Source organism: Globicephala melas, chromosome 13 (genome assembly GCF_963455315.2).
Source record: "Globicephala melas chromosome 13, mGloMel1.2, whole genome shotgun sequence".
NCBI lineage: Eukaryota > Metazoa > Chordata > Mammalia > Artiodactyla > Delphinidae > Globicephala > Globicephala melas.
Genome location: NC_083326.1, coordinates 83153594 through 83181504, shown reverse-complemented (window position 1 = coordinate 83181504; position 27911 = coordinate 83153594). Strand labels below are relative to the sequence as shown.

At 40.2% G+C, this 27911-nt stretch overlaps 1 protein-coding gene across 10 annotated transcripts in view; it reads left to right on the top strand.

The window, feature by feature from the left end:
• MPHOSPH9 (M-phase phosphoprotein 9) overlaps positions 1 to 26401 on the top strand; it is a 54997-nt gene extending 28596 nt beyond the window's left edge. For 6 of the 10 annotated variants that reach the window (XM_070046924.1, XM_070046923.1, XM_030860110.2 and 3 more), the window contains 11 exons: positions 6242 to 6289; positions 7203 to 7267; positions 8673 to 8774; positions 14214 to 14348; positions 15212 to 15387; positions 16519 to 16665; positions 17481 to 17601; positions 18401 to 18504; positions 19174 to 19421; positions 19726 to 19794; positions 22459 to 26401. In XM_070046924.1, coding sequence (XP_069903025.1) covers positions 6242 to 6289; positions 7203 to 7267; positions 8673 to 8774; positions 14214 to 14348; positions 15212 to 15387; positions 16519 to 16665; positions 17481 to 17601; positions 18401 to 18504; positions 19174 to 19421; positions 19726 to 19794; positions 22459 to 22560 — 1317 coding nt within the window. In that variant the 3' untranslated portion in view covers positions 22561 to 26401. Of the gene's footprint in view, positions 1 to 6241; positions 6290 to 7202; positions 7268 to 8672; positions 8775 to 14213; positions 14349 to 15211; positions 15388 to 16518; positions 16666 to 17480; positions 17602 to 18400; positions 18505 to 19173; positions 19422 to 19725; positions 19795 to 22458 lie in introns of those variants that run through there. The other 4 variants (XM_070046922.1, XM_070046921.1, XR_011377929.1 and 1 more) reach the window with 4 other exon arrangements.
• The last annotated feature ends 1510 nt before the right edge of the window (positions 26402 to 27911 follow it).

Sequence of the window (27911 nt, the reverse complement as noted above, 5' to 3'; positions counted from 1 at the left end):
ATTTTTCCTAGACTTACTAATTGGCTTGTCTCTTCATCTGCTTGCTTAGTTTTTAAACATGCATAGCACTTCCTTTCCTCCCGCCTCCCCAGTATCCTTGTTTCAGTCTGAACTGATTGCCCTCAAGGTCTGATACACAGATTTCTAGGACTTGCCTTTGTCATCATCCTGGGAATTGTCTTCGCTTCTTTCCCATATTGAATCTGTCCTTTTGTGTGGATTCTGTATCTTCTTTCTTGGTTTAACTCTGTTTTGCTAGAGTACATCTCCTGAGAAAAAGAAGGCATAAGAGACAAATTTTGAGGCCTTCCATATCTGAAAACTTTTATAGTTGCAGTCACACTTTACGTTTTAAAAACTACTTTATGTTTTAGAACAGTTAGAATTACAGAAAAATTGAGGAGATAGTGGAGTGTTCCCATATGCCCCCCACCATTTCCCCTGTTATTAGCATCTTGCATTAGTACCATACCTTGGCCACAATTAATGAGCCAATTTTTTTTTTCATGTTTGTTTATTTTGGCTGCTCCGGGTCTTAGTTGCCACATGCAGACTTCTAAGTTGAGGCGTGCGGACTCTTAGCTGCGGCAGCATGCAGGATCTAGTTCCCCGACCAGGGATCTAACCCAGGCCCCCTGCATTGGGATCGGGGAGTCTTACCCACTGGACCACCAGGGAAGTCCCAATGAGCCAATATTGATACATTATTATTAAGTAAACACCACAGTTTATTCAGATTTCCTTTTTTCCTAATGTTCTTTTTCTGCTCCAGGACTCCCTCTAGGAGACCAGATTACATGTAGTCTTCATGTCTTCCTAGGCTCCTCTTGGCTGTGACAGTTTCTCAGACTCTTCCTGTTTTTCATGATCTTGACAGTTTTGAGGAGAACTGGGCAGGTATTTTGCAGTATGTCCCTTGGGATTTGTCTAATATTTTTCTCATGATTAGACTAGGGTTATTAGGAGGAAAATCACAGAGGTAAAGTACCATTTTGGGCATATCATACATACCAGCAAGCCCTATGTTTTTTATTCCTTTATAGTCATTTTAGTAAAGTTTCAGGAGGGAGTACATATGAACACTCCATTCCGTGTGCCATATTTGATTAGAACTTTACATGGTTCAGTTATTACTGTTCTCATTCATACACATTAATAGTATAATTTTAGTGTGTGTGAGTACATGAGCTCCTGGTTTTTAAAACTTGTACTTCTTAACATCAGACCTACAGAAAGTTGCAAAAGTTGTGTGAATAATTTTCATATACCCTTCACCTAGATTCTGAAAGTTAGCATTTTATAATATGTGCTTTATCATTCGGTCCACGTATAGTTTAAAGATTTTTCAAAAAAAAAAAATAATTTTTTTTCCAAACTTTTTTAGAGTAAGTTAGAGATATAATGCATCTTTATCTCTAAATACTTCAAGGTCTATTTCTTAAAAACAAGGGCAGTCTTTTATATAACCATAGCAAAATTAGGAAATTAACATTAATATAGTAATTTATACATGCCATTCAATTTTTTGCAAATTATACCACAAGTATTCCTTATAACAAAAGAAACTTTTTTTCCCTTGTTCGAGGTCCGATCCAGGACTACATGTTGCATTGAGTTGTCACATCTCTTTTATCTCCTTTAACCTAGAGCAGATCCTCAGTTTTTCTGTCTTTTATAACCTTAAAACTCTTTGAAGATCATAGACTATTTTATAGAACTACTCCTTCTAACATGGTAGCCTCTAGGCACATGTGACTATTTAACTTTACACTGATTACAATTAAGTAAAATAAACAGTTCAGTTCCCCAGTTGCACTGGCCACATTTCAAGTGCTCAGCGGTCACACGTAGGTAGTGGCTGCGGTGTTGGGCAGCGCGGGGGGACTGCATCCGTCATCGCAGAGAGTCCGCTGGCCAGCACATTGTGGAATGGCCCTTAGTTTGGGTGTGTGTTTCTTCACAGTTAGATTGGGTTGTCGTGATGCACAGGAGCCCCTCTTAGCACTTCCTGTTAGGAGGCACGTGTGAACTATGTGGGTGTCAACTCCAGCCACTTGGTGAAGGTGGGGTTTGCCAGGGGTCTCCACTGTAAAGTTATATCCTGCCCCTCCCCCACTGCAGTTAACATGTAACTTATGAGAGGGTAATTTAAGGCTCTGCAAATCACCTTTTTCTCATCAAACTTGTTACCCACTAGCTGTAGCATGTCCTGATGTGTCTTGCCTGAAACCACTAATTACTGTGGCGGCTGCCAAATGGTGTTTTTTCTATTTCCATGATTCCCTCTCCATTTTACTGCAGGGAGTAGTCCTCCTTTCTTCTTTATTTCTGCTTATCAGCGTGGACTCATGGATTCTGATTTTATTCAGTGAGGTAGTCTTTTTTACTCTGTTTATTATTTTGATGCTTTGTCTTAGCTTTGGCCTGAGGGGTACGTGTGAAGCTGGCTTCTGTGACCTTTTGACAGTTTCCCGTCATTCTAGACTTCCTGCCACAGCCAGCCCATCTTGTACTTTTCTAGCCCCGGCCCTAAGTCAGTCATTTTTCCCCGGAGCCCTGGTTCCTTTAAGTGGAAGATGGTATTTAGAAACTTAAGATCTAGGTATGTTCATTGCTTCTGGGATGTCATTGTTTTTAATTAAAAACCCATCATTGTTTGAGTAGCAGTGAAGCACAAAGGGTAGGTAGAATGTTGTTTTCAGCTGAAATTGCATGAATATTTCCAGGGATAACACTGACTTTTTCCACGTTTATCATGTCACATATTTTAAGCACACAGAAAGGTATAGAGTAATGCATTAAATCCCCATATACTGGCCATCCGTAGATACTGTTGAAAGACACTCTTCTATGCCTCTCTCTCCCACCCTAGAGGTGCCTGCTATGCTAAATGTGCTCTTGGTTATCCCCACTCTGTTCTTTTTACTTCTACTATAAATGCACGTTGTTTTAAATAATATATAGTAATGTTTCGTATGTTCGTAAACCATATATGAATTGTATTGCACTGTATCCTTCTACCACCTGTTTTTCTTTCAACATTGTTTCTAAGATTTGCCGTGTTGATACATGTAGTTTTTATTCTTTTTTATTTAAACATTTGTATGTGAAATATTTCTGGTATATACAAAGGTATAAAGAATAATATAACAAATACATGTAGACCGACCCACCACCCACCTTAAGAATTAAAATACTGTAGATGCCGTGGAGGCCCTCCACGTACCTTTTCTGATCACCTCTGCCTTCTTAGAAGTAATTGGTCTGAATGGTGTGAATGTCATTCCCATGTCTGTCTTTGTATCATCATGTTTGTATGTTTGCTTAGTCAGTGTTGTTTGTTTGCCATATCTTAAAACCATAAATGCTATCATACTGTATTTACTGTTCTGAAACTTTTTTTCCTTTGTAAGACTTATCCAAGCTGATACATACAGCACTAATTCACTTGTTTTCATCCCTGTGTCATATTCCATTGTGTGAATATTCCACAATTTATTTATCCATTTTCCTGCTTCCAGTTTCTTTTTGTTGCTGTTATGAGCAGCACTGCCATGACCATTCCTATATACACATCCTGTGCCAACGTGTGCAAGTACCTCTAGGGTATTGTTGCAGTTACCAGAGCTGCAAAACAAATGACCCCCAAACTGGACATACTCTGCTCATGGGCTCGGTGGTCTAGGAACTTGGACTGGGCTTAACAGGGACAGCTTATCTTGGCCCAGCATTATCGGGGCCTTAGCTGGAAACTCAGAAGCTGGGGCCTTTGATGATGGCTGTCAACTAAGCCTGCAGTTCTTTCCATGTTTCCTTCCATGTGGCCTCATTTGGGCTTCTTTGCAGCATAATGGCTGAGTACTAAGGACAGGCGTCCTGAAAGAGCTTCCTGACAGCCACAGTGCCTTTCATGACTAGCCTTCTGCAAGCTTTCTAGCATCTTCTTTTTATCCCTGGTATTCTGATAGTCCATAACAGTGTTTGGAGCATAGGTTCTTCCAATCTGGAAATTAATGTCTTTTAGTTCTACAAATGCTGATGTTATTTCTCTATTAATTTCCTGCCTCTCTCTCTTCTCTTTCTCTGGAACTTTTATGAGTAGATGTTGTATTGCATGGGTTGATTCTCTAAGACTTATTTATGTTTTGGTGTTCATCATGGCCTCTTTGTCCTTTATCTTCCAGTCTTAGTATTAATTATGTCTTTTCTCATTGTTACTTTCTAAGAGCTCTTTATTCTCTGATTGCTAGTTTTTCAAAGCTTTCTGTTCTTGTTTTGTGACTATAACATTGTTATTTCTCTGAGGATATTAATAATAGCTTTCTCTTTTTTTTAAAGATTTATTTATTATTTATTTTTGGCTGTGTTGGGTCTTAGTTGCGGCACACAGGATCTCCGTTGAAGCATGTGGGATCATTTGTTGTGGTGCATGGGCTTCTCTCTAGTTGTGGCGTGCGGGTTTTCTCTTCTCTAGTTGTGGCGCGTTGGGTTCCAGAGCACGTGGGCTCTGTAGTTTGAGGCATGTGGGCTCTAGTTGAGGCACGTGAGCTCAGTAGTTGTGGCACGTGGGCTTAGTTGCCCCGTGGCATGTGGGACCTTAGTTCCCTGACCAGGGATCGAACCCACATCCCCTGCATTGTAAGGCGGATTCTTTACCACTGGACCACCAAGGAGGTCCCAATAATAGCTTTCTTTTGATACTTTCCTTTAGTTTTGGTTCATTATTTCTTCTAAGTTAACCTTTCATTTTGATTTGAAGTCTGTTTCATATAGAATTTTTTTGTTCAAATGTTGGTTCTTTGGTAGGTTCACAGTTAAGAGGGAGGCAGTAAAAAGCTATTTGGAGACTCTGTGTGCACAGATGGGACTTACTTCCTGGTACCTTCACTTACAAGCAGTTGTAAGTGATGCACCAGGCGTTTGGTTAGGGAACCTCCAGGTGTAAATATGTCTTTTTTTCTGGGGTTGTTCAGTTTTCCCAAAGAAAAGTCTTCCGGTTTCTTGTCTGGAACCTATCAGCCAGGCTCTGGTGGCAGTGAGGGAGGGGGGAGAGTCAAGTGGGTTTTTTTTCTTTTGAAGACTTTTCCTTAGTCATTCTCTCTTTATCTCTTTGCCTCCCCCTCACACCCTGCTATCATACTTGTGTTTCCAAAGTTGCATTTTTCTCTCACAGTCATGTCTTCTATGCCCTATTGCCTGGCTGAACAGTCCACTGCTGTATGGGTTGAGAAAAGGCCCTGGGCTCTAACCCAGGACTTTGAACCAGTTTCCTGTGGTCAGCCCTGTGCTTCAACCCTGCCCCCCACTGAACCTGGGGTTCAAGTTGTGAGCCTCTCAGGGTTATGAAGAGATCAACCTACTTGCCATTAGCATCCTTTATTCAGACTCTGGAAGTTGTAGCCTTGTTGCATCTTCATTGAAATCTCTCGCTCGTTGCTGTTACCTCCTTTGTTTTCTCTTTAATTTCTTCATTGTTAATTTAGTGGGATCTCTGGATAAAAAGAAAATCCTGTGATGAATCTCTCTTCTTTCACCAGAAGTCTCACTTATGTATTTTTAAATAAATTACCTAATTATATTAGACTTTGGGGATTGTACCTTTACTCTGTGGAACTAACTTAACAAAAGGTAGTGTGCAACAGTTCCAAAGAGAACAATGCAAATACATTTTAATCTTTTCAAATACTGCTTTACTTAAAGGGCATTGACTGAAATAAATGGTTTTACTTTCTATTTTGAAATAAATTCAAATTTACAGAGAACTTGCAAGAACTGTCATACTCCTATATCCTAGGATCACCAGTTAACATTTTGCCATATTTGCTTTATCATATCACATATATATATATTTTTTCACACACATACACATATATATATATATATATATTTTTTTTTTTTCTTGAACCATTTGAGAGTAAGTTGTAGATGTTGAGCCCCTGTACTTATATACTTCTGGTATGTGTTTCCTAAGAAATACATCCATAGTCACAGAAAAATTATCCAAATAAATCTAATACTGATGCAGTCCATATCCAGATTGTTCCTTTATGTCACCTTTTTCCCCAGTCCAGGATCTATTCACTTATCTCTTTAGTTGCCTTTAATCTGAAACAATGTGTTAACCTTTTTCTTTCATGACACTGGCAGCTTTGAAGAGTAAGGGCAGTTATTTTACAGACTGTCCCTCTGTTGATATTATAATATTTAATTTTGTGGTGCAATTCTTTGTTTTTCCTTGTAGCTTTTAGGAGAGTATGAGTCCCTTGGAAAAGAACACGAAAGAGTAAAGGTAACAGTTGATCATTCATGTTCTGAACTTCCTGTCGGGGCAAAAGCATTAGTTTGGAAGTCGAGAGATCTGACCCTTTCTCCCTTTCTCTTCCCCTCCTCTGTCCCCATCTGGCTATTTGAACTAGACCGCTCACTTATCCTCTCGTGTCAGTTTCCTTATTTTCAAATATCTGCCCATTTAACTCACAAATTTGTTAATTTAACAAATATTTATTGAATGGCTATTGCATTTGAGATGAGATGAAATTTTTAGAAGAGGATAAAATACCATACAAATGCAAATAATTATTTAATACTATTTAAATATAAGGTTTTGTTTTTCAAAACATTAGCTTTTTGTGGGGTTGAGTTAATTATGTTTAAATTCTTAATTAAAACTTTGTTTGGGATCTACGTATTTGAATTCATTGAAACCCCACAATAAGTAAGTGGGGTCCAAGTAGTTCTGTTGCATAAAATGCAGGGTTGTGATTATTCAAGGTTAGTGAAAAGGCCTGCATAGCTAGGTAGCCAAGATGTCTGGGGTTTCAGGGGCCAATTGTTATATCTGAAATCTCATCATTGCAGGTATTCGCTTTGCCATTTACTGAGGTTTTAGTCAAGTTTGTGTTTAAAATATGTCCATTTTAACACTGTTTCTAATCAAGCAAAGCATAATAGGCTTTGCTTATTAAACAGGGGGCTGACACACAGCTATTTGTATAAACCAGTATTTTGCTCTTCATTTTTTCCCTTGAATCATGTATATTGGCTCTGTGGCTGATGCCATACTTGCTGAGTATCTGCATAATTTTCTTTGTAGCTCTCTGGTGTAGTCTTAGATTAGTTTTTTATATTATGCATTTTAAAATAAAAGGAATACATCTGAATATCTATCTTCAGTTATCTGAATTTTTCCTTTATTTTCATAGGATACATTAAATAAAACTGAGAACAAATTGCTTGATGCACACACTCAGATTTCTGATTTGAAAAGGTAAAACATATTGTCTTACTAATAAGCAAATACCGCTAACTGTTCTTTCAGGCCTTAAATATGTGTCTATATTAAAAGTGATGAAAAAAGCTTTTCTTGGGGATTTTTAAGCACTTTGAGATTAGATTTTAATCCTCATCTTCCCTTCACCTGGAAATACATTTGATTTTAGCCAAAGAGTTTTAAATGATTACAATATATTGGTGGCTGTGCCTGAAAGGTGTGCAGGTCCCCAAACATTATGTATTTACTTAGCATAGGTAAAACCTAAGTGATATTAAATCGTTGAAAAGAATTTTAAGAAGTAGTCTAATTCACTGAATTATCTTTGTGCTCCAAAAAGAAAATAGCATTCACACCAATTTTGTGGTTATCTACTTTCTTAAAGACCTGGTTTGAGGACTGTATTCATGATCTGATTTGCTTACTTAGGGAAGGAACAGTCATTAAGTTGTCCCTATGGCAAATGATTAGATATTTCTAATTGGCTTTAGTGTATATTTTTGTAGTTTTATTTGGAGAAAAGTGTTGTCCCTGACTTAGAGATTTTATTGCACTCTTAAGGACTTCTCATAGGGAAGAACAGGAACAGTCTAGCTTTCTTGTCTGCTCAAGTCTTTTCTGTGAAGCATTCAATTCTAGGGATCGTTTGTTATCCGTTTGGTATAAGCATTAGCTCTGTTAGAGCTTTCTCCCTCAAACCTTCCTTGCGACAGAGTAGGTAAGAATTTAAGTTTAAAAGATGAGATGGAGACGTATTCAAAGTTTTAAAAGACAGAAAGAATGCCAAGATATCCACAAAACAATTAACTGGTCACAGTGCTTATTTTCTCTTGGTAAGCTTGAAGATAAGCTTTTATTCTGAACACAGCACAAATCAGATGAGCTGCCTATAGGTTGAGAGTTGTTCAGAACAGGAAGTTCTTTTTAATAGCTCTGCTTCGGATGGTAAGCCTGCTTCCTCTTTTGTGAGAGCCTTACCCGTGTATATGTCATATGAATACATACCTATTAGAATTAAGCATGTTAGAATTGCAATTTATTTGATTGCTGAATTTATTTTATTTTTATTTAATTTATACTGTGTTTTTATCTGTAGTAAAATTTCTAAATTTTTTTTTTTACTTTCTGTATTAAGTGTATGTGTTGTTCCCTTTTCCTTCAGTTGTAGCGTATGAAATGCTCCTTTGTAGAGTTTCTTCTATTTGCCTTCCTATTTATTCTCCCTGATTTTTTTCAGCTTTTTAAAGTGTAATGTGGCTTTTTACTATGAAGAAGGTTTATGCATGTGCAGCTCTTTTGTCACCCCTTTCCTAGAAGTATCTGTTAAATAAGTAATTTGTAGTTGAGCTGTATTTTAAGTTTGTTGAAATGTACTTAATTTATCTTATTGCTTTTGAATTAGAACAATTTCAAAACTTGAAGCTCAGGTCAAGCAAGTAGAGCATGAAAATATGTTAAGTCTTCGTCATAATTCTAAAACTCCTATGAGACCCTCACGTGCCAAGTAAGTTACTTCGTTTAATCTCTCTGTAAAGCTAGTAATAGGCGTACCCTGTAATTGAATTGAGACACTCATCTGTCTAAATCGTGAGGAAGACACAGTTAAATGTCATCACAGAACCTGATGCGTGAAAACATCTAACTGTTAGATATTGAGAAAGCTCATGTGCAGAGGCATTTGCCGAAAGGTAATGTAGAGTCAGATTGGGAGTGACGAGAACTGGGATGCTTTATTTGTTTTTGACTCTGCCCAGCCGTGTGACCTTAGGCAGATCACTTCATTTTTTGGAGCTCAGTTTTATCATCTGTAAAAACAAGGACATTGGGTTAGAACATCTCAAAAGGTCTTTTAGCCCTAAACTTCCAGAAATTTTATTCCCGTGTTAATGGAAAGAATTATGAAGGTGGATCTGCATTAGGTTGTGTGGATTTTTCTTTCTAGTTTTTCCAAATTAGCTTTGTTATAATCTAAGAGCATTATCTTGATGATTCATTTACACAGTAAGTTTTTTTCATATTAGAATTGTTTTTATTGTGATTTTGATGTAAATAAAGAGTATTAAATGAGTAGGTCATAACTTCCTAATATTGATGTTTTATCAGAAAAAGATTAACTTGCAAATGTCAACCTAAGTTGTAATTGTCAAATGAGAAACATTTCTGGATCTTTACTAATTAATATTAGTAGGACATAATGAATTATTGAAAGGTAAGATAATGTAAATAACTGAAATTGGACATTTGAGATTGAACAAAAAGGAGGGCTAAAGTTGGAGTCAGGGAGGGGCCTTTCTGTGGAGGGACGCGTTAGTGGAGAGGGAAGACATGCAGAGTCGTTCAGGTGGGAGGTGTGGAGGGAGGGGTGTTCCAGGCAGAGACAGGGCTCTTGCTGAGTCCTGAGGTAGAAAAGTGCTTAGTCTCATGTTTGAAGAACCCAGAGGAGGCTCATGTGGCCTGACTGTTCCCAGCAAGGGACAAAGGAGCCCCAGATAAAATCACAGACCCATCATACATCGCTTTCTCAGCCAGGGTCAAGGGTTTGGATTTTACTGTAAGTCCATTGGGACACCTTTGACGGGTTTTTGTTTTGTTTTGTTTTGTTTTTTTGTGGCACGCGGGCCTCTCACTGATGTGGCCTCTCCCGTCGCGGAGCACAGGCTCCGGACGCGCTGGCTCAGCGGCCATGGCTCACGGGCCCAGCCACTCCGCGGCATGTGGGATCTTCCCAGACCGGGGCACGAACCCGTGTCCCCTGCATCGGCAGGAGGACTCTCAAACACTGCGCCACCAGGGAAGCCCGGGTTTTATATAGTAAAATTGTGTCCCCTGATTTCTATTTTTTTAATGCACCTGCCACGAGGAGGGGAAAAGAGTAGAAGCAGAGAGACTAATTAGGCTATTGCAGGACTAGGAGAGAGATGGTGCTAGCTGGGTGGTGGCCATAGAAATGGACAGACGAGAAGGATTTGAGAAGATTCTGGATGAATTGGATGGCAAGGTAAGAAAGGGAGGCGGCAGGTGAGTCCTTTGTTTCTGTCTTGAGCAGCTAAAGGTGTGGCATTGAAGCAGGGAGGAGATGGGAAGAGCAGACCATGGGGTAAAGATCAGAATTCACGTCTTGAAGATCTTCGTTTGAGATTCATGTAAATTCCAAGTGGAAATCAAGCAGGTGCTGATAAATTTCCGTTTGGAGTGCAGAAATGAGGCTGGAGTTATAAATATTGGAGTCGTCTTTCTAGATAGGGCTTAAAGCTATTGGATGGATGCGTCTGTTTAGTGAGAAGCAAGCCCAGGACAAAGCTCTGAAGAAGCCCAGTGTTTTGGTGTTGGGTAGAGAAGGAGCTGGCAAAGGAACCTGAGAAAGACTGAAGCAGCTGTTAAGAGAGCCAGTGAGATGAGGAATGGGGGTCTGTTGGATTTGAAAGCTGGAGGTTCCTGATGACCTGGAGAGCAGTTGGCACGGAGTGACCGAAGCGGAAGGCAGTGGTGAATGTATTGAAGAGTGAATGGACACAACCTAGATGTCTAACAGCCTGAATGTCAGTATATTGTGATACATTTATGCATAATACTGCTCAACATGACAGTGCACAGACTAGATTGGTGGTTGGCAAACTACAGCTCCCCAGCCAAATCTAGCCTACTGCCTGTGTTGTGTTTTTTTTTTTTTTGCTCTGGGCTGCACGGCTTGCAGGATCTTAGTTCCCTGACCAGGGGTTGAACCTGGGCCCACGGCAGTGAAATCGCGGAGTCCTAACCACTGGACTGCCAGGGAATTCCCATACCACCTGTTTTTGTAAGGCCTGTGAGCAAAGAATGGTTTTTGTTTTTAAATGTTTGGGAAAAAAAATCAAAGAATAATATTTCATGACACCTGAAAACTATATGAAATTCAGCTTTCAGTGTCCAGAAATAAAGTTTTATTGGAACATACCTAAGCTTATTCATTTGTGTATTGTCTATAGGTGCTTTGTGCTGCAGTGACAAAGTTGAGTAGTTGTGACAGAGACTATCTGGCCCATAATACCTAAAATATTTATCGTCTGGCTCTTTACTCACAGTTGCCAACCCCATAACTAGCCTGTCAACATGGTTTACTCTTAAGAACATAATATTGAACACAACAAAAAACTAGTTGCAGAAGAAATTGGGTACTAGGTATATCGACTTTAGCATGTACATCAGCTCTGCAGATCTTACGGGTCATACAGGTGGAGTAAAGGTGTAAAAGCACTCACGGGGATGCTGAGCACAAATTAGCATGAACGGTTGCTTTTGGGAAGAATGAGGTTGGAAAGGTACACAGGGGACTTCAGTTGTATCTGTATTGTTCCGCTCCGTAGGATTCTAAAGGATATACGGCAGAGAATCAAGATTTTATAAAGCGGGTTGGTTGGTGCCTGAGTATCATCTGGATGTCTTCATGCTTGAACTATTTTACATTTTAAAAAAATTTTTATTTATTTATTTTTAGCTGCGTTGGGTCTTCGTTGCTACACGCAGGCTTTCTCTAGTCGTGGCGAGCAGGGGCTACGCTTCGTTGTGGTGTGCGAGCTTCTCATTGCAGTGGCTTCTCGTTGCGGAGCATGAGCTCTAGGCGAGAGACCTCTAGAGTGCAGGCTCAGTAGTTGTGGCGCACGGGCTTAGTTGCTCTGTGGCATGTGGGATCTTCCCGGATCAGGGCTTGAACCCGTGTTCCCTGCATTGGCAGGCGGATTCTTAACCACTGCGCCACCAGGGAAGTCCTACATTTTTTAAGTGAACAGGAACCAATAAAGGGTTAGTATCCAGAATATAAAGGACTACAAATCAAAAAAAAAAGAGAACATCCTCAATAAAAAAGTGATAAAAAATATGAACAAGCTGTTCACAGAAAAAGAAACCTAAATGGCTAATGAAAATGAAAAGATGCTCATTTCTAATAATCAGAAAGTTGCAAATGAAAACAGTAATGGGATACCACTCACACCATCAGACAGGCCAGTCATTGTAAAATTTCACAAAGATATGAAGAAACAGGAACTCTCAAACTACTGGTTTGACTGAAAATTGGTACAGTGCATCTGGAGGGTGATTTGTCAGTATCCAGTAAGACTGGAGGTGAGCACACCCCAAATTCCACAGTTCTAGTTTAAGGTGTTTACCTTGGAGAAATTCTGACACATGTTCAATAGAGCATTGTTGAAAGGGGATACATTAGAAACTAAACATCCACCAACAGGAGGAAGGATAAATGACTTGTGATGCAGTCATACTGTGGATAAACTATTAAAATGGTAGAGCTGTAGATATTAACATGGGTAAGTCTCAAACATAATGTTGAGTAGAAAAAGCAGCATTAAAAGGATGCATACATTATGCCCTTTATGTAATTTTAAAAATGCAAACAACCATATATATGCTATTTATGTCTTACAATTAAAAACACATATGGTAAAGATGTTAGCATTTATTAAAACTAAGTATGGGCAAGTGCTTGTTATAGTACTCTTTGTAATTTTCTAAGAATGTTTGAAATGATTCTTAATTTAAAAATTGAGGGGAAAAGGAGTGACTGGGAGCTGAAATGAAAATACTGACAGATAAAAGAGGCAACTCTTAAAAAGTTTGGTTGTGAAAGGAAGCAGAGAGAGGAAGACAGGAGTTCCTGTCCCGTGGTTTCTATTTTCTCTCTGGAGTGTGATGCAAGGTTATCACCTGACAGTCAAGGCTGGGGCGAGAGGTTTGAGGAGAGTGGAGAGGGTGTCAGATAGTCATATTGGGGAATCGGAGCTCCTTAATTACGGGAAGATGTGTTGGCAGCCAGCGTTGGGTGTCCACTTGAGATAGTGATGGTGATTCTGTGGTGATACCCCAGTCTACACAGCTGGGCAGCTTTTGTCCAGCAAAGCTCAACTGTAGGAGTACAGACACAGAAGAAAAGTGAGCTCATTGTAGTCAGACAGGCTTAGGTTTGCTGCCAGTCAGATGCGATGGCAAGTGAGCAAGGAAGGGGGTCCAGGCGATGAGTACTGGTTACCAAGGAGCGTGGGCTGGGGTGGTGGTCGGAGTGGGGTGAAGAGGAGCCCGACAGCTAGGAGGGGCTGGTGCCCAGGGAAGGGGAGGCCCAGGGTCGTGGGCCTCGCGGTGAGAGCGCCATGGGGATGCTCGAGCATGGGAGCCAGAGCATCTTTGGAGCTGTGATTTCTGAAGGGAGCTGCCTTCTCTGGGATGATGCGTGCAGTGAGCGTCCTCTGAAGGGGCGACTGAACAAGGGAGTCGGGTCGTCGGCAGGAGTTGGGAGCAGCTCCCGTGTGCACATGGAGGCCGCGCCGGATGAGGGCAGGAGGCGGTGTGGAGAGGATGAGGCCTCGAGTGACCGGAGTGTATGGTGGGGTGAGCCTCAGTCGGGCCGGGCTTCACAGTCACAGGGAGGAATGTCATGGTCTAGAACTACACTGTTCAGTACAGCAGTGCTGGCCACCACAGCTGTTTAAATCTAGCTGCGTTGCAAGCATTTACGAGCTCGTGTGTATGTGGCCGGTGGCCACGGTATTGTACTGTGCACATGGAGGGTGTTTTCTGTCTTCACAGAAAATTCTGTCGGCAATGCTGGTCTGGGAGGAACAGGCAAGGTGCTCTTGCTTCACCTCAGGGCCCTGAGCTCGACGGGGCATAAAGGGTGTGAAGTGCGGTGAGGGGCTGGGCCGGGGTGTTCGGAGCCGGGTTCACGTGACGGTACCTAAATCTTGACTGTTCTTCTGAAACCAAGAATAACAATTCAGTTGGAGCTGAAAACTGTAAAATAGAGTTCATCTAGCTAAAATAAGATTGTTTTATGCTGTTTTTAAATTCCTGTGTAAATGTGGAAATAATATTTCAGAGCAGGTTGTTTTCTGTATGTGCTCAGTCTAATCTGGAGCGCAGACCATGCAATGCCTGAGAACACTTCTCGTCCTCACAGCACGCTGGCGAGCTCCGACGTCAGCCGGCGGAAGTGGCTGATCCCGGGAGCAGAGCATTCCATCTTCACTGGGCAGCCTCTGGACACGCGGGACAGCAAGGCAGACAGCCAGCCGGAGGACACCTGCCTTGCTGGGTGAGACAGCTCCGTCGAAGATCATATTTAGAGACTGTTAGGTTTTCTTAGAGATTTCAGTTGCCTTTCAAAGTTCAGGAAGTTGTAAAGAACCATCTCCTTGTTCCTTTTACGTCTTAATTTTGAGGATCTGATTTTTACTTTATTTTGAAATGCTAGTGCTTTTCGGAAATTTTCCTTCTGTAGGCCTTGAGGAGCTATCTCCACCTGTGCCGCTGGCATAGTGCTGTGCCCTGTGCACGGGCTTACAGTTCGGACAAGAGGTTGGTCCTCACCCTGCAGATAGCTGAGCCCCCCATGAGCAACCTCGTTCATTTACTCCAGAGTGCCATATAAATATTATATTTCTGTATGCTCTAGGCTGTGAAAAGGATTGGGAAGCACTGTTCTATTATATACAGGCTCAATTTTATTGATTTGCCTTGTGAAGCATACGTATTCATTGTGGAGTAACTGTCAACCCTCATGGTATTCCCCTAGTAATCCCGGTAAACCATCTTAGTTCAGGCTGCTACAACAAATTACCCTTGACTGGGTGGCTTAAGCAACAAGCAGTTATGTCCTACAGTTCTGGAGGTGGGCAGTCTGAGATCAGGATGCCAGCATGGTTGGGTCCTGGTTCTGTCCTCACATGGCCTTTCTTTGGTGCATGTGTGTAGGGAGAGATCAAGATGTCTCTTCCTTATTTTATAAGGGCACTAATCTCAGCTTGGGGGCTTTACCCTCATCATCTCATCAAAACCTAATCACCTCCAAAAGGTGAGGACAAGAATTCGTCATAAGAATCGCGTTCAACATAAGAATTCTGGGGAGACACAAATATTCTGTTCATAGCACCGTGTGTCTTACAATTATTATTTAAGGTACCATTCTCCTCTGGAAAAGGATCCTTCACCTGGAAGTTCACCAACAAGTTTATTGATAAAAAAACAAAGAGACACTTCAGACACACCAATCATGAAAGCTTTGAAAGAACTTGATGAAGAAAAAGTATTTAAAAATTGGGGCACACAGACGGAGAAAGAGGATACCTCAAATAGTAAGTATTTTATTCCTTGATAGAAATATAGATATATAGATCTCTTTCTCCCCCAATTATATTGCCTTCTTAAAATGAAATGCCTCAAGTAATAAAATAAAAAGTTAAATTTATTTTTATGCTGTTTCGGCCCCATTGCAGACAGTTGAATCCCCTAGTTGTTAATTTTTTTTAAAGTAATTAATTAATTAATTTGGCTATGATGGGTCTTAGTTGCAACACGTGGGATCTTCATTGAGGCATGTGGGATCTTTTGTTGCGATGTGCTGACTCTTCATTGTGGCGCGCGGGCTTCTCTCTGGTTGTGACGTGCGGGTTTTCTCTCACTAGTTGTGGCGCTCAGGCTCCAGGCCGTGTGAGCCCAGTAGTTGTGGCACTGTGGCTTAGTTGCCCCGCGGCATGTGGGATCTTAGTTCCCCGACCAGGGATCGAACCCCCATCCCCTGCATTGTAAGGTGGATTCTTTACCACTGGACCACCAGGGAAGTCCCCCCCAGTTGTTAATTTATCATTGTCATCACATAGGTACCTTTTCAAATGACATATTATGTTCTGATTATTAAAGATTTACGTGGCATTCTTAAGGATATTTGAAAACTTTTCATATCAATTTGTCTTACTTGCACACATCAAAAAGTTACGACAGGCATTTGGTGTTCATAAAGTGAGATGTAACGTTTCCTACTCTCCCTTTCTTGGTTACTGAGCATCTATCAGTAGGACAAGAAGTATGTTTAATACTGTTTATTTCACAGGTCCAGGCGCTTGTACTTGCTCTGGTGCTTATTTGGTTGGGCCTGCTAATTACATCATTAACGTCTTTGGCATTGCCTTTCCAAAGCAGTATCCGCTAGTAAATAAATTAGTGACCTGCTTTCTAAAAATAAGCTCTTGAAAAATCACCTTGAATGCCAGTTGTAAACAGAGAACCAGAATGAATTCATTGAAACCTCACACGTTTTTCTTCATCAAGCATTTTTTAGCATTGTAATGTGGTGCATTTTGCAAGTAATCATTATAATCTAGATGGTGAGAAGAATTGCTTGCTTGGTGTAACCATCTGTTAATAAAAAGCAGATAACTGAAGCTAGGTTTGTTTTGTATTTCTTTTTTTACATTTTTCTGTTACAGAATTAGTGACTCCTCGGCTAACTGACACTTCAGTCAATGCAAGTCGGTCCCCAGAGAAAGGTGCCCAGCAAAGACAAAAGAGATTTAATTCTGCTTCACAGAGATCGTCATCTTTACCACCTTCAAATCGTAAATCAAGTACTCCAAGTAAGAGTTAGAGGTTTATGTCTCTTGGGCTTGGAAGAGTGGCATCTGAGCCATACACACTGTTTGATGCTTTCTGTGTCCCTTACACTCTTCCTAGCACCTAGTACAGTGCTCTGAACACAGAATCCCTAAATACGATCTTGTTCAATAACACCATCTGATTGCACAGTTACTATGACTATAACTGAAGAAATTCTCACCGTTTATCAAAGTGAGATTTTTGAGTGTGTCCCGCAAATGTTTTGCAACTAATACCACTTCACAGTTTTTGAGACAAACTCAACTAGATATTTTGACAACTATCTAATTAAACAGTAGTTCAAACAAATTAAGCTAGCCTGAAAAATGATGTTTTTTTCCATATATTTACCTAAGGTTACTCAGCATTAGTCACCTTTTTCTTTAGCCAATTATAAGTATGGTCTTAAAGTTAAGCATTGGGCCTCTGTGTATCCTTAATTTCCATCTCCGTAACTGCTGAGGAGATTCGTGTATGACTGTGTTATTAGGAATGTTCACTAGTGCACTGGTGTTTCCATCTTATTTCCAGTCGACTTCTAAAATCCTGAAAAACCAGTTTTGAGTCAGAGCGCTGCAACTACAGTCTGATACACTAAAATCTTGCCAGTGGTTTCCTCTAGATGTTAGGATTATGAACTATTTTTACTTTGTATACTCTTATTTATCTTCGAAAAAGTTTTACAATGAAAATGTATTCTTAGTTAGAAATAAGGTATTGGAAAAGAAGCTATGCTCTGCCAACCTAGCACATACATAGAAGGAACAGACTGTCTCCTCTTCGTTTTCCTCTGTAGCAAAAAGAGAGATTATGTTAACACCAGTGACTGTGGCTTATAGTCCAAAGCGATCCCCTAAAGAAAATTTGTCCCCAGGATTTAGTCATCTACTTAGCAAAAATGAAAGCAGCCCGATTCGGTAAGTTCTCTAAAATTGTTGAATAAAATATATATAGTATTGATTTTTTAAAAATGTCAACTTATGCCTCTAGCTGCCACTAATTTTTCAGTTGTTAATGGGGATGCTGTGGATTTAAATCATTTAAATAAATGTCATACTAAAAATAAAAAAGTACTATAATACGTGAAAACAGTTTTTAAGTGTGTAAACTGGCTACTATAAAATTTAAATACTGCCTCAGAACCTCTTCCAGCTTTTGGATATAGAATGATAATTCTTTGTTTTCCTGAAAAGGTATAAGATACAGGGAGAATTGGGGGCCATTTGTACAAGAAAGTGGGCTGTCCTGGTATGGCCCTGGCACTAAACACAAGTTTACCTGTGCTCCTGAGACAGTTCTCTCTGAAGTGTGGTTGGGAGTGCGTGCTGTGGTGGGAGGGCCACTGACTCCTAAGACATGAGAGCTGGTGGCCCAGCTCCGTCAGGCTCTTGGGGAAAATTACTGAAGCACATTGAACCTCAGTTTCCTCTTCTATAAAACGGGGGTAATAATGCCTACCTGCTTATTTCATATGGTTGTTACAAAGATCGGATGAGATAATGTATTGGTAAATGCTTCAAGTCGCCAGTATGTAAATATAATTTTGTGTTAGAAAATACAAATTAAATTTCAGTTTTAAAAAATTATATGACCACCTTTCTCTTTTAAAGATATGTGAATATGTAAGTTAACTGGATGCCAGCTCATCTTTCTAGTGGAGATAGGGAACATCAGTTAACACTTTTTTTCTCACAAGTAACTTGCTTCATTCAATAGATTTGATATACTTTTGGATGATTTAGATACTGTTCCTGTGTCTACAGTACAACGTCCCAATCCAAGGAAACAACTCCAGTTTCTTCCTCTAGATGACTCAGAAGGTACCTTTTCCTAAAAAAAATTATCAGTTATGGTTTTAGTCTTTCATTTTGTGAGTTTCTGGTATCTTTTCAAGGTTCTAAATGTCATTATATCCTGCACTTAAATCTTTTTTTACCCAAGGGCCTCTAAAAATAAGCAATTGTGACACTCATATTGTGTCAGTGTTGTTATCCTCATTGGAAAGTTGGGAAACCGAGGTACAGGGGATGTTAATCTTTAATTACCAGGGCCATACTGTTCAGTTTTTTATATTCTGTAACTTATATGCACCTTCTTTTTCTCATTTATATTTTAAGTTTCTTTTTCTCATTTATCTTATAAAGTTATAAGATAATGTATGTGAAATCACTTGGGTAGGCCCTTCAAATACTAACTCTGTAATGTTGGTATATGTCCGCTAAATGTGTTGTTTAGTTTTTAAACTTTTTTTTTGCTTTAAGTTTATTTAGGGAAGTTGTGAAGATTGTCAGACTGAGGGCAGGGCTTTTAGAATTCTGTGGAGAAAAAAACTGAGTATATATGATTCATTATGTATCGCTTTTCATTACATTTTTTTGGCCGCGTAGCAGCCATTTTCAGAAAGTGAAGTTGGGTAACATATTTAGTATGTACGTGCTCTGTTAGAAGAGCTGATAAGAAATAAAAGAAACTTCTTTTCTCTCTGACAGAAAAAAAATACTCAGAAAAAACCACTGACATCCATGTTAATCATAGCTCTTCCCCCGAACCGTTGCCAAGTGGAGTGAAGAAAGTCTCTGTGAGATCAGCCTGGGAGAAGAATAAATCAGTTAGCTATGAACAGTGTAAGCCTGCCTACGTACCACCACAGGGTAATGATTTTGAGTATACAGCAAAAATTAGGACCCTAGCTGAAACGGAACGGTTTTTTGATGAACTTACAAAAGAAAAAGACCAGGTAAAAACAAACATAAAAAAGTGTCTTAAATCTTTGTCTGCACTTAATGCTTACGTCTGAGGAAGAGTCAGGAGGGAATTACTGAGTCAAACCCAGGAAGTTACTGTGGATGCCACACAGAGCTGCACTAGAAACGTGTGTGAGCCAAGCTGTTGTTACTAATTGTGACAGAGGGGACTTATGCGAAGTCGAGATGGACGAGAAAGTACTAGGCTGAAGTCTTTTCTTTCCATTCTGTTATAAACCTCCCTGCCACTAATTAGAATTCTCCTATTTTTATTTAAACATTTTTTTGTGTTAACAGATTGAGGCAGCACTAAGCCGAATGCCTTCTACTGGAGGACGAATCACTCTGCAGACAAGATTGAATCAGGTGAAGTGTCTTACCCTGGGTCTGCTTTGGAGGCTTGGTGCGAGTCAGTGCTCCATTTAACCACGAGGATTTTTTTTTTTTTTTTGCGGTACGCGGGCCTCTCACTGTCGTGGCTTCTCCCGTTGCGGAGCACAGGCTCCGGACGCGCAGGCTCAGCGGCCGTGGCTCACGGGCCCAGCCGCTCCGAGGCATGTGGGATCTTCCCGGACTGGGGCACGAACCCGTGTCCCCTGCATCGGCAGGCGGACTCTCAACCACTGCGCCACCAGGGAAGCCCTCAATGATTTTTTAATATCACAGTTTTTAGGCACACTGAAACAGTCGATCAAAACTTTTAGCCTTTACAGGAAGTGTTTGGATGATAGCGTATTTTATAACTGCATGCTAGCTTTCAGGAACAAAAAGTGATTTTACCTTTATACTGCTAAGAAAAAGGTGTTCATGCCATCATGTTTTCAAGAAACTAACTTGGGAGCAAATGGCAGTATGTCTGTTAACAGATTTTACATTTTTAAGGCTCTCACATTAAATCTCCCTTTTTTGTGTTTGTTTTTTCCTCCCCAACCTGCAGTTTATTTCTGAACCCCTTTCCATTTAGTAGACATATAAAACAGTGGCACTTTGCAACTGGAATAGATGTGAGGTTAAAAAGAGAGGTGTGATTCCATTATTGAGCAGGAGATGGTGCAGGCAAAGTGGGCCGTGTACATTTTTTTTAGTTGCTTTTCAAAGAGAATTAAAATGCATGAAACCATGGAACATTTTAAATCTCTTTTTGTAACATTTTAAACATAACAGCAATGATATGTCTCTTATATAACTGCAAGCTTTGGCTTTTCAGTGCCTTAATGTCAGGAAAAGTTCAGTTTCAGATTGATCTGTGAGAAAGACACACAGAAAATAGCAGAGGTCTTTTTCTAGGGCCTGTATCCTTAACTTCTCTTTTTTTCTGACTTTCTTTCATTTTTTCTGTTGTTCTGAACGTTTTTATTCAGTAATTTGTAAAAGTCAACACATGAAATTCATTTTAAAATAGTTTACTGGGGGGACTTCCCTGGCAGTCCAGTGGTTAAGACTCCGTGCTTCCAATGCAGGGGGTGCAGGTTCGATCACTGGTCGGGGTACTAAGATATCCCGCATGCCGCGAGGTGCAGCCAAAATAAATAAATAAATAAACAAACAAATAAATAAAATAAAACAGTTTACTGGGAAAGTAGAAAGAAAACTTGTTCATACTCTAATTCTAAATATCTGAAACTTTTGTTTAATATATTTTTTTACATAATGATGATAAGCTCTTAAAATAAGACTTAGAGGGCCCTAGGTTCTGTTCATATATGTCAAAGCTATTTCAATCCAGTAAGAAGACAAATGGCAGCAAAAAAGGGCTGAGGATGCTTGTGTATGATTCATACGTAAAAAAGGTAAAATTGGGCAAAAAATATTGAAAAATGCTTGGCCTCACCAATGAGTAAAAAAATCCCACACATTTAAACAAAAGCATGGTTTTTAAACTATCACATTGGCAGGTATTTAAAAAAAAAAAACAAAACAAAAAACCACCAGAACCTGGGCTAGGGAAAAGCTTATCCTTTTACACGCGAGTGGAAGGAGAAAGCGTCACAGACTTTCTGGAGTTCAGCTTGACATGTATCCAAAGCTTTAAAATTTTACATTTCTTTGGACCTTGCATTTTTACTTTTGGGAATGATTCCTAAGGCAGTATTTATAGGTGTGTGTAGAGGTATGTTTCAGAATATATATTGCAGCATTATTTGTGATATATGAAATTAGAAGCAACCTAAATTTCAACTAAAAGATTCTTGATTAAATATGGTATATCTGATAGAATATTGCACGTTAATTTACAATGATGTCATAAAGTATATTCCATAACAAGAAAAGTTAAATTGAAAAACATTCTGAAGTAGAGTTTGATTCTGATTTTATTTTTCTTAAAACTGGTGTTCCTATCTGCAGAAAAAAACCAGAAAGGGGAACAGTGGTTATTTGTTGCTTCTTGCTCGTCTGTCTTCTAAAAATTCTAAAATGAACGTGTAATTTTTTTTACAATTTAAAGTTGTTGAAGAGAAAATTTTTAAGTTTTATTTCAGGATACCATTGGAGTTAATATCTAATAAAGTATCTAAAATGATGAATATATATTCCAGGTACTATTTAACAGTAGTACTATTTATTTAAAAATAGCATTTGTTACACTGACTCATTGTGAAATATCTTGTTTCTTGGAAAAGTCTCCTCCAGCGTTTTTCCTCTTTTTTAACCTAGAAATTTTTGTCACAAGAAAGTTATTTGATATACTTGTAAGTGGGATACGGCACCAGTCAGATGTGTCCGTTTCTTCTGGCGAAATGTGTGAAGAAAGTTCTAGGTTCCTCTTGTACTGTTCTCAGTTCAACGGAGTCAAATAATTCTCTCCTTCTATTTAAAGATAAGCAGTTATCTTGAATGGTTGAAAAGTTGATTTATGTTTCGTTTAAAAGAAATAATGTAAATGACGATTTGTATAAAAACCAAAATGATTGTAATTTTGACGTTTATACTTGCTCTTTTGCTGAAAGAAAAGTCATTTTGGTGGTAATTATAGAATCGGTGAACTTGATGTAGAATTCTAATTAAGTTTTTTCCATGATTTTCACCCAGGAAGCCTTGGAAGATCGCTTGGAGAAGATTAATCGAGAGCTGGGTTCAGTTCGTATGACATTAAAGAAATTTCATGTTTTGCGCACCTCTGCAAATCTTTGAGATTTGTAGCCATTAAATGTTGAGGCAGTTTTGTTTGCACTAATGTGTAATTATGCACTCAGAAAAGGCAAACTATTTTGTACTGTTTATAAGCTTTCACTCAGTAGTTTTACAATCATGCTCTTCTTTACACTTGCTATTTTATACTTCAAATGGCCACATATTTTCAAGATATTTTTGTTATGCTCAGGAATCTCGTATATTTTACTATTTAAAAAGTATTATTTTTAAATAGTATATATATCCAATTTATAGCAAGAATAAGGAAATGTAAATAGGGGAGACAGCTTTGTTTCTAAACAAATAGTGTTATCCTTTTACCATTAACTTTGCACACCAATTTTATAAACTTGTTCTACGTTGTGAATATGATTCTTTTTTTTTAAATAAATGCTTAAGGACAGCTTCCGTAATGATAGAGTAATACATGCTGAATGCAAAAAAAAAAAAAAACAAAAACAAAAAACAGCATACTCTGGATTTAGTTGTGTTGAAGTTTTTTAAAAATAGTAATGTAATTCGTGTTTGAACCATGTCTTAGAGTGAATATTGGAATAGTTAATAATGGAAATATTGGAAATAATGGAATATTGGAAAGCTTTGAAAGTAAGAATATCTCATTTTGTTTCCCTTAAACTTCATTATTTGTAAGAAAGAAAAATGATAGAGATGTAATTCTCTAATTTTGTGATAGATGTAGTACTTTTCAGAAAAGTTTAACAACTGGGGAGTTGTAGCTTTCTGCCCATCATTCTGAATGTAATTTGTGTCCCGCCCTTGACAATGAGGTGATAAAGCTTTGATGGAAATATAGGCCACCACTCAGGTTGAAAGAGCAACCCCAGTTTCCTCAGTGTACGTGGCCTCAGCTGTCAGATCGTCATGAAGACATTTTTAACCCCTATCCCCACCCCCACCCCCACCCCGCCAAAAAGAAAAATAAATACTCCCATAGTAGCTGCTGTAAGAACAGTAGGCTGAGATGAGAGCAACCTTCCCTGCTTGTTACTGGACAGGGAACGTGTCTAGATAGAGCTCGGTGCCTTCCGCGTGGCCTTGCTGGAGGGCTCCAGCGCCCTGCCTTGGCAATGCCTCCTGGCTCTCAGAAGCAGCACGTGGGCAGGAAGCTGTGCTCTGATCGGGAGCCTAGCAGGTAGAGGTCCTGACTTCTGGTCAGGTCCAGGCTGCTTAGCTGCCCACTTTTTGGTGGCCAGTCAGAACCCAGTGCCCACATATTCAAGCTTGGTATGTGTTGACAAACAGACTCATTCCAAACTTTCACCATTGATTCCCACTGATTCCGGTTTTACAGTTTGGTTTACTTTTGAGCTTTTTCTCCTTCTTCTGTGGCTCTTGAGAGCATGTAGTTATATTGAGCCAAGCCACCCATTATTCCATTAGGGTATATGTATGCCTTCGAGCAGGGATCTCAGATAATCTCTGAGCACCCTTCACCGGAGCTTCCCCTGCCTGAGCTCGGGCCTGGTGCCTGCAGCCTCCCTGCTCAGCTCAGGGGTTCCCAGCAAGCGGGGGTCGCCTGACAGCGGCCTCTCTTGCTCCTTCCTGTCCGTGAATCAAACCTTTGCTTCCAACTCCTGCAACCTGTTGGAGACCTCCAGCTAATCAGAGTTACTCATCAGCAGAATCAAGTGCCTTATTCTTGGTGTTTTTTCCTAGTCTTTTTTTCTTTTTAATCTCCTAGTTATAGTGAAGAAAACGTTCTTTTTAATCAAGTTCCAGGAGAGCTTGTGTCAAGACTTAATAAAGGGATCGACTTTACCGATGATACTCCCTTTGATGTGTTCCTATACATGATATTAAAAACTAACTTGAAAATTATTAGGATGTTTCATTGTTCCCTACTTGTATTGTAAAGTCTATTACATTCTTAAGAATAGGAAATGGCCATTTCAGAAGAGATGAGCGTTTTCTCTTGTCAGGGAGTTATCTTCTTAGTAGTCTTATTCCAATCTAAGCCCCATTAAGATGTGTTCTGTACCTCTCAGGAAACATATGCTTTGATTTGTGACGTGTGTAATAGATTGGAAGTATCAGTCACTTATTTAAAATTAAGAAAAAAAAATTTTTTCTTCGTAGCTGTGAAGAGGGACACCAAGGAAAATCCTTTCAGCCGTCTTTCCCTTTGGTAATGCTTAACGTACACATACTCCAGTTAAAAACAACCTGAAAGCTGGAGAGGTGGCAAGCTTAAAAAGCACCTGTTGTTGCTGTCTCTGGGGCTGAGCTGCAGTTAGTGACAAACCTAAGTGAATCTTCCACTTCTGGGAAGTGCCTTTTAAAATGCAAGTAGAGTTACTGCTCTCCTTTCCCCTGGATCTACCCCCTTCCTTTCCCTGAAAAGCCTCCTGAGGTGGGGGGAATGTCCTCTGTCCTTCGAGGGTCCCTAGTAGATGTAGCTACTAGGCAGCGCTAGGACTGTAGCAGCTGGGCAGGGGACAGGCGAGCCAGACAGACCTGGGTCACACCCTGCTCAGGGCCGCCTTCCTCCATGTAAAGATAAGAAGCTGCCTTCCATTGTGAGAGCTTATGTAAAGTGCCTGGTGTCTAGTAAGTTTTCAATAAACAGTACATTTCTGATTCATTCTGGGTTATTAAATAGGCTTTTGAAGTAGCGATTTCAGTGCTTTCTTAGAAAAGTAGACTGTGTCCCCAGCAATTGACTTAAAAACTGCCTTGGGTTGGTTGACATTTGTTAGGTGGTCTAAGCTGTTCTCTCCATCTTTTTGCAAAAAATGAGCTTTCTTAGAGTTTAAGTGAGCTGGGCTCATTTAGAGTTTAAATGGTGTGCTTTTTTTAATGAGTAATTGATAACTTGGCTAGTGTAAGTTCAGAAGCCCTGTGATCTTAAGTAAAGTAGATGATTTGGGGGTTATCTGATATAGGCTGTTTTACCAAAAAAAAAAAAAAAGTATTGCCAATGTAATCAAAATAATTGCACCTTTGAATGTTCCATAATTAGACTTCTAAAGGTGCTGGCCTGTGACACAGGAGCACATGAAGGAAGTGGCTGCCAGTGAACGTTTGGAAGATCTATATGAAGATTATGATTTGCTTTTGGAGTTTGATAAGCAACCAAAATTTGTTCCCCTTTTTAACTCAGAAAAGCCAGGTGCTTTGCTGAATGCTATTTGAATTCTGAACTCTGTACTTATAAATGTAGAAAAGTTAGACACTTTTGTCATTTTAATTTTTAGATATCTCAAAAGCAGTTTTCACTAAATTTTAATGTGCCATTTGTGCTGTGAATCTCTAAGAAGCTTTTTAAAAAATAAATACATATCTAGAGCCCTTTAGGAATCATAAAGGTAAATCGTATTTACCCATCATAAGTGATTGTACATGGTTATGAGATTTGCAGGTCTAATTAAACCAATTATATTGCACAGATTTTGCAGGAGATAATTTCCTGCCTTGCCAAGAGTTCTGTGGCAGTTTAATAATATATTAAACTACACCAGTATTCTTAGGACCTGTTTGTTAAGCCTTCCCCTTTTGATTTGTGTTTTATTTCAGCAGACCCCTCTCAAATAGGAGGAATCAAGCCATAAATTTGCATTTGCTGGACATTATATGTCATGTCATCGCTGTGACTACAGACTTCAAAGATAATGTTTTATTCACAATTTCACTGTAACAGTGACCAATATAACGTGAGAAATTTGCTTCCTATAGTGCTGCTGACATTAGACAAAGACCAGTGCTTGTTGCAGTTCTTAAATCTAGTCAAATGCTGGAGTAATGAAATTGTAAGCTCCATGAAAGCAGGGACCATCTCCTCTTCATTCTTGAATACAGGCACTTAATAAATATTTGTGCATACAAATAACTGTGATATTAGTGTATTTATTCCTAACTGGCTAACTGTGGGATCTGGTTTTTAATGGTGTTAAGTCTTCCACGTTACTGGTCTGAGGGCAGTCATTGCAGGGTTACAATGGCAGCCGTCCAGGTGCTCTGTTCCGACTGGCCTACAGGCAGAGCCTCACTCTGGAGATCTGTATGCTCTGAAATGCTTTTTTTTTTTTTTTTCTTTTTACTTTTATTATTAGGTTAAAGCACAAGTACAGGGAGAAGTAGCAGCAAAAGCGTGTGTCATCCAATCCGGTTTCCACGGGTCCTCAGGCAAGGAGGATGGTTGTACAGGAGACAGATGATGACTCAATCCCTGGCCGACTCAGAACAGCACTGGGGCTGAAAACCTTTAATGGGTCTTAGGGCACCCCTTGGTGGAGGGAAGGAGTTGAGGGTTTAGTGTTTATGGGGACCCCTTCACTTGTCTCCGTGTGATCATGAGGCGTTTTGAGGCAAGCTGTGTTACGGCGGCTCTCCTGGCCCGTTCAGTGTCCAAGGAGATGGGACAGCCTTTGGTCAGGGTTGTTCTCTCTGACTTGATCTGAAGTCATCTTGGAGCGCTTTAACTTGAGCTTGCCCTTGCCCTTCCAGGGGAAGGCGCTCCCCCGCTCCTCTCGACCTTATAATACTTAGTGATAGGTAAACTACCCGTAGGTTTGGGTGTGCCCTGTTTAATTCAGTTGCTTCAGATCTTGACAAACAAGGCCATCCTTGCTCAGTCTCAATATACGCTTTATGATTTCCTTTAAATTTCACTCAGTGCCCTCTTGGTCCAGCTGGAGCGTCCAGTCGGGAGGGAACATCAAGGTGAAGCTCTTTCTGATCCTCGGCCAGTTCCTTGAGGTCAGGGACTAGAACTTACCCTCTGGCTACTATTACTCCCACGACTTCTGATGACCAAAGAGCATTTTCATTTTTTGGTCCAGACCATATTTGGGATCCTGAGGAGAGAACTCCTTGATGCCTATTTCTGCAAATCGGGTCGGTAACTGATGCATGTACCCGGCATCAAGGTTTGGACTTCAATTAACTACCTTTGGTTTGTCCACACATTCCAAATGCCTTCCGAAGTCTTCCGCAGTTCGTTCCCCTTGATTTGTCATTTTACTCCCGAAGGACTTGATTTTTTTGTTTGTATTTTTTTCCAATTTCTGCAGATCTCCTCGTTCCCTTCCCCTCTTACTGTTCGCGAGTCTCCCGATAGGCGAGGCCGATGGTGTTAAAAGGGCCGAGAGGTCGTGGGCCGGGTCCAGCGCCCGGGGCCTCCCGCGCGGAAGCGAGCCCCGGGCTTTCGGGGGTCGCCGGAGCGACAGCACGTCCGGCGCCGGAGCGGGGCCACCAAGTTTGCCGGGTTGCTCCGGGCGGAGGCCGGCCCTCGGGACGGGCGGAGGCGGCGGGCGGCTCCCCGCGTGGCCTGACGGAGGCGCAGGCCTGCCGCCGAGTGAGGGAATGCGAGGCGGGCCCGGCGCGCACGGGCA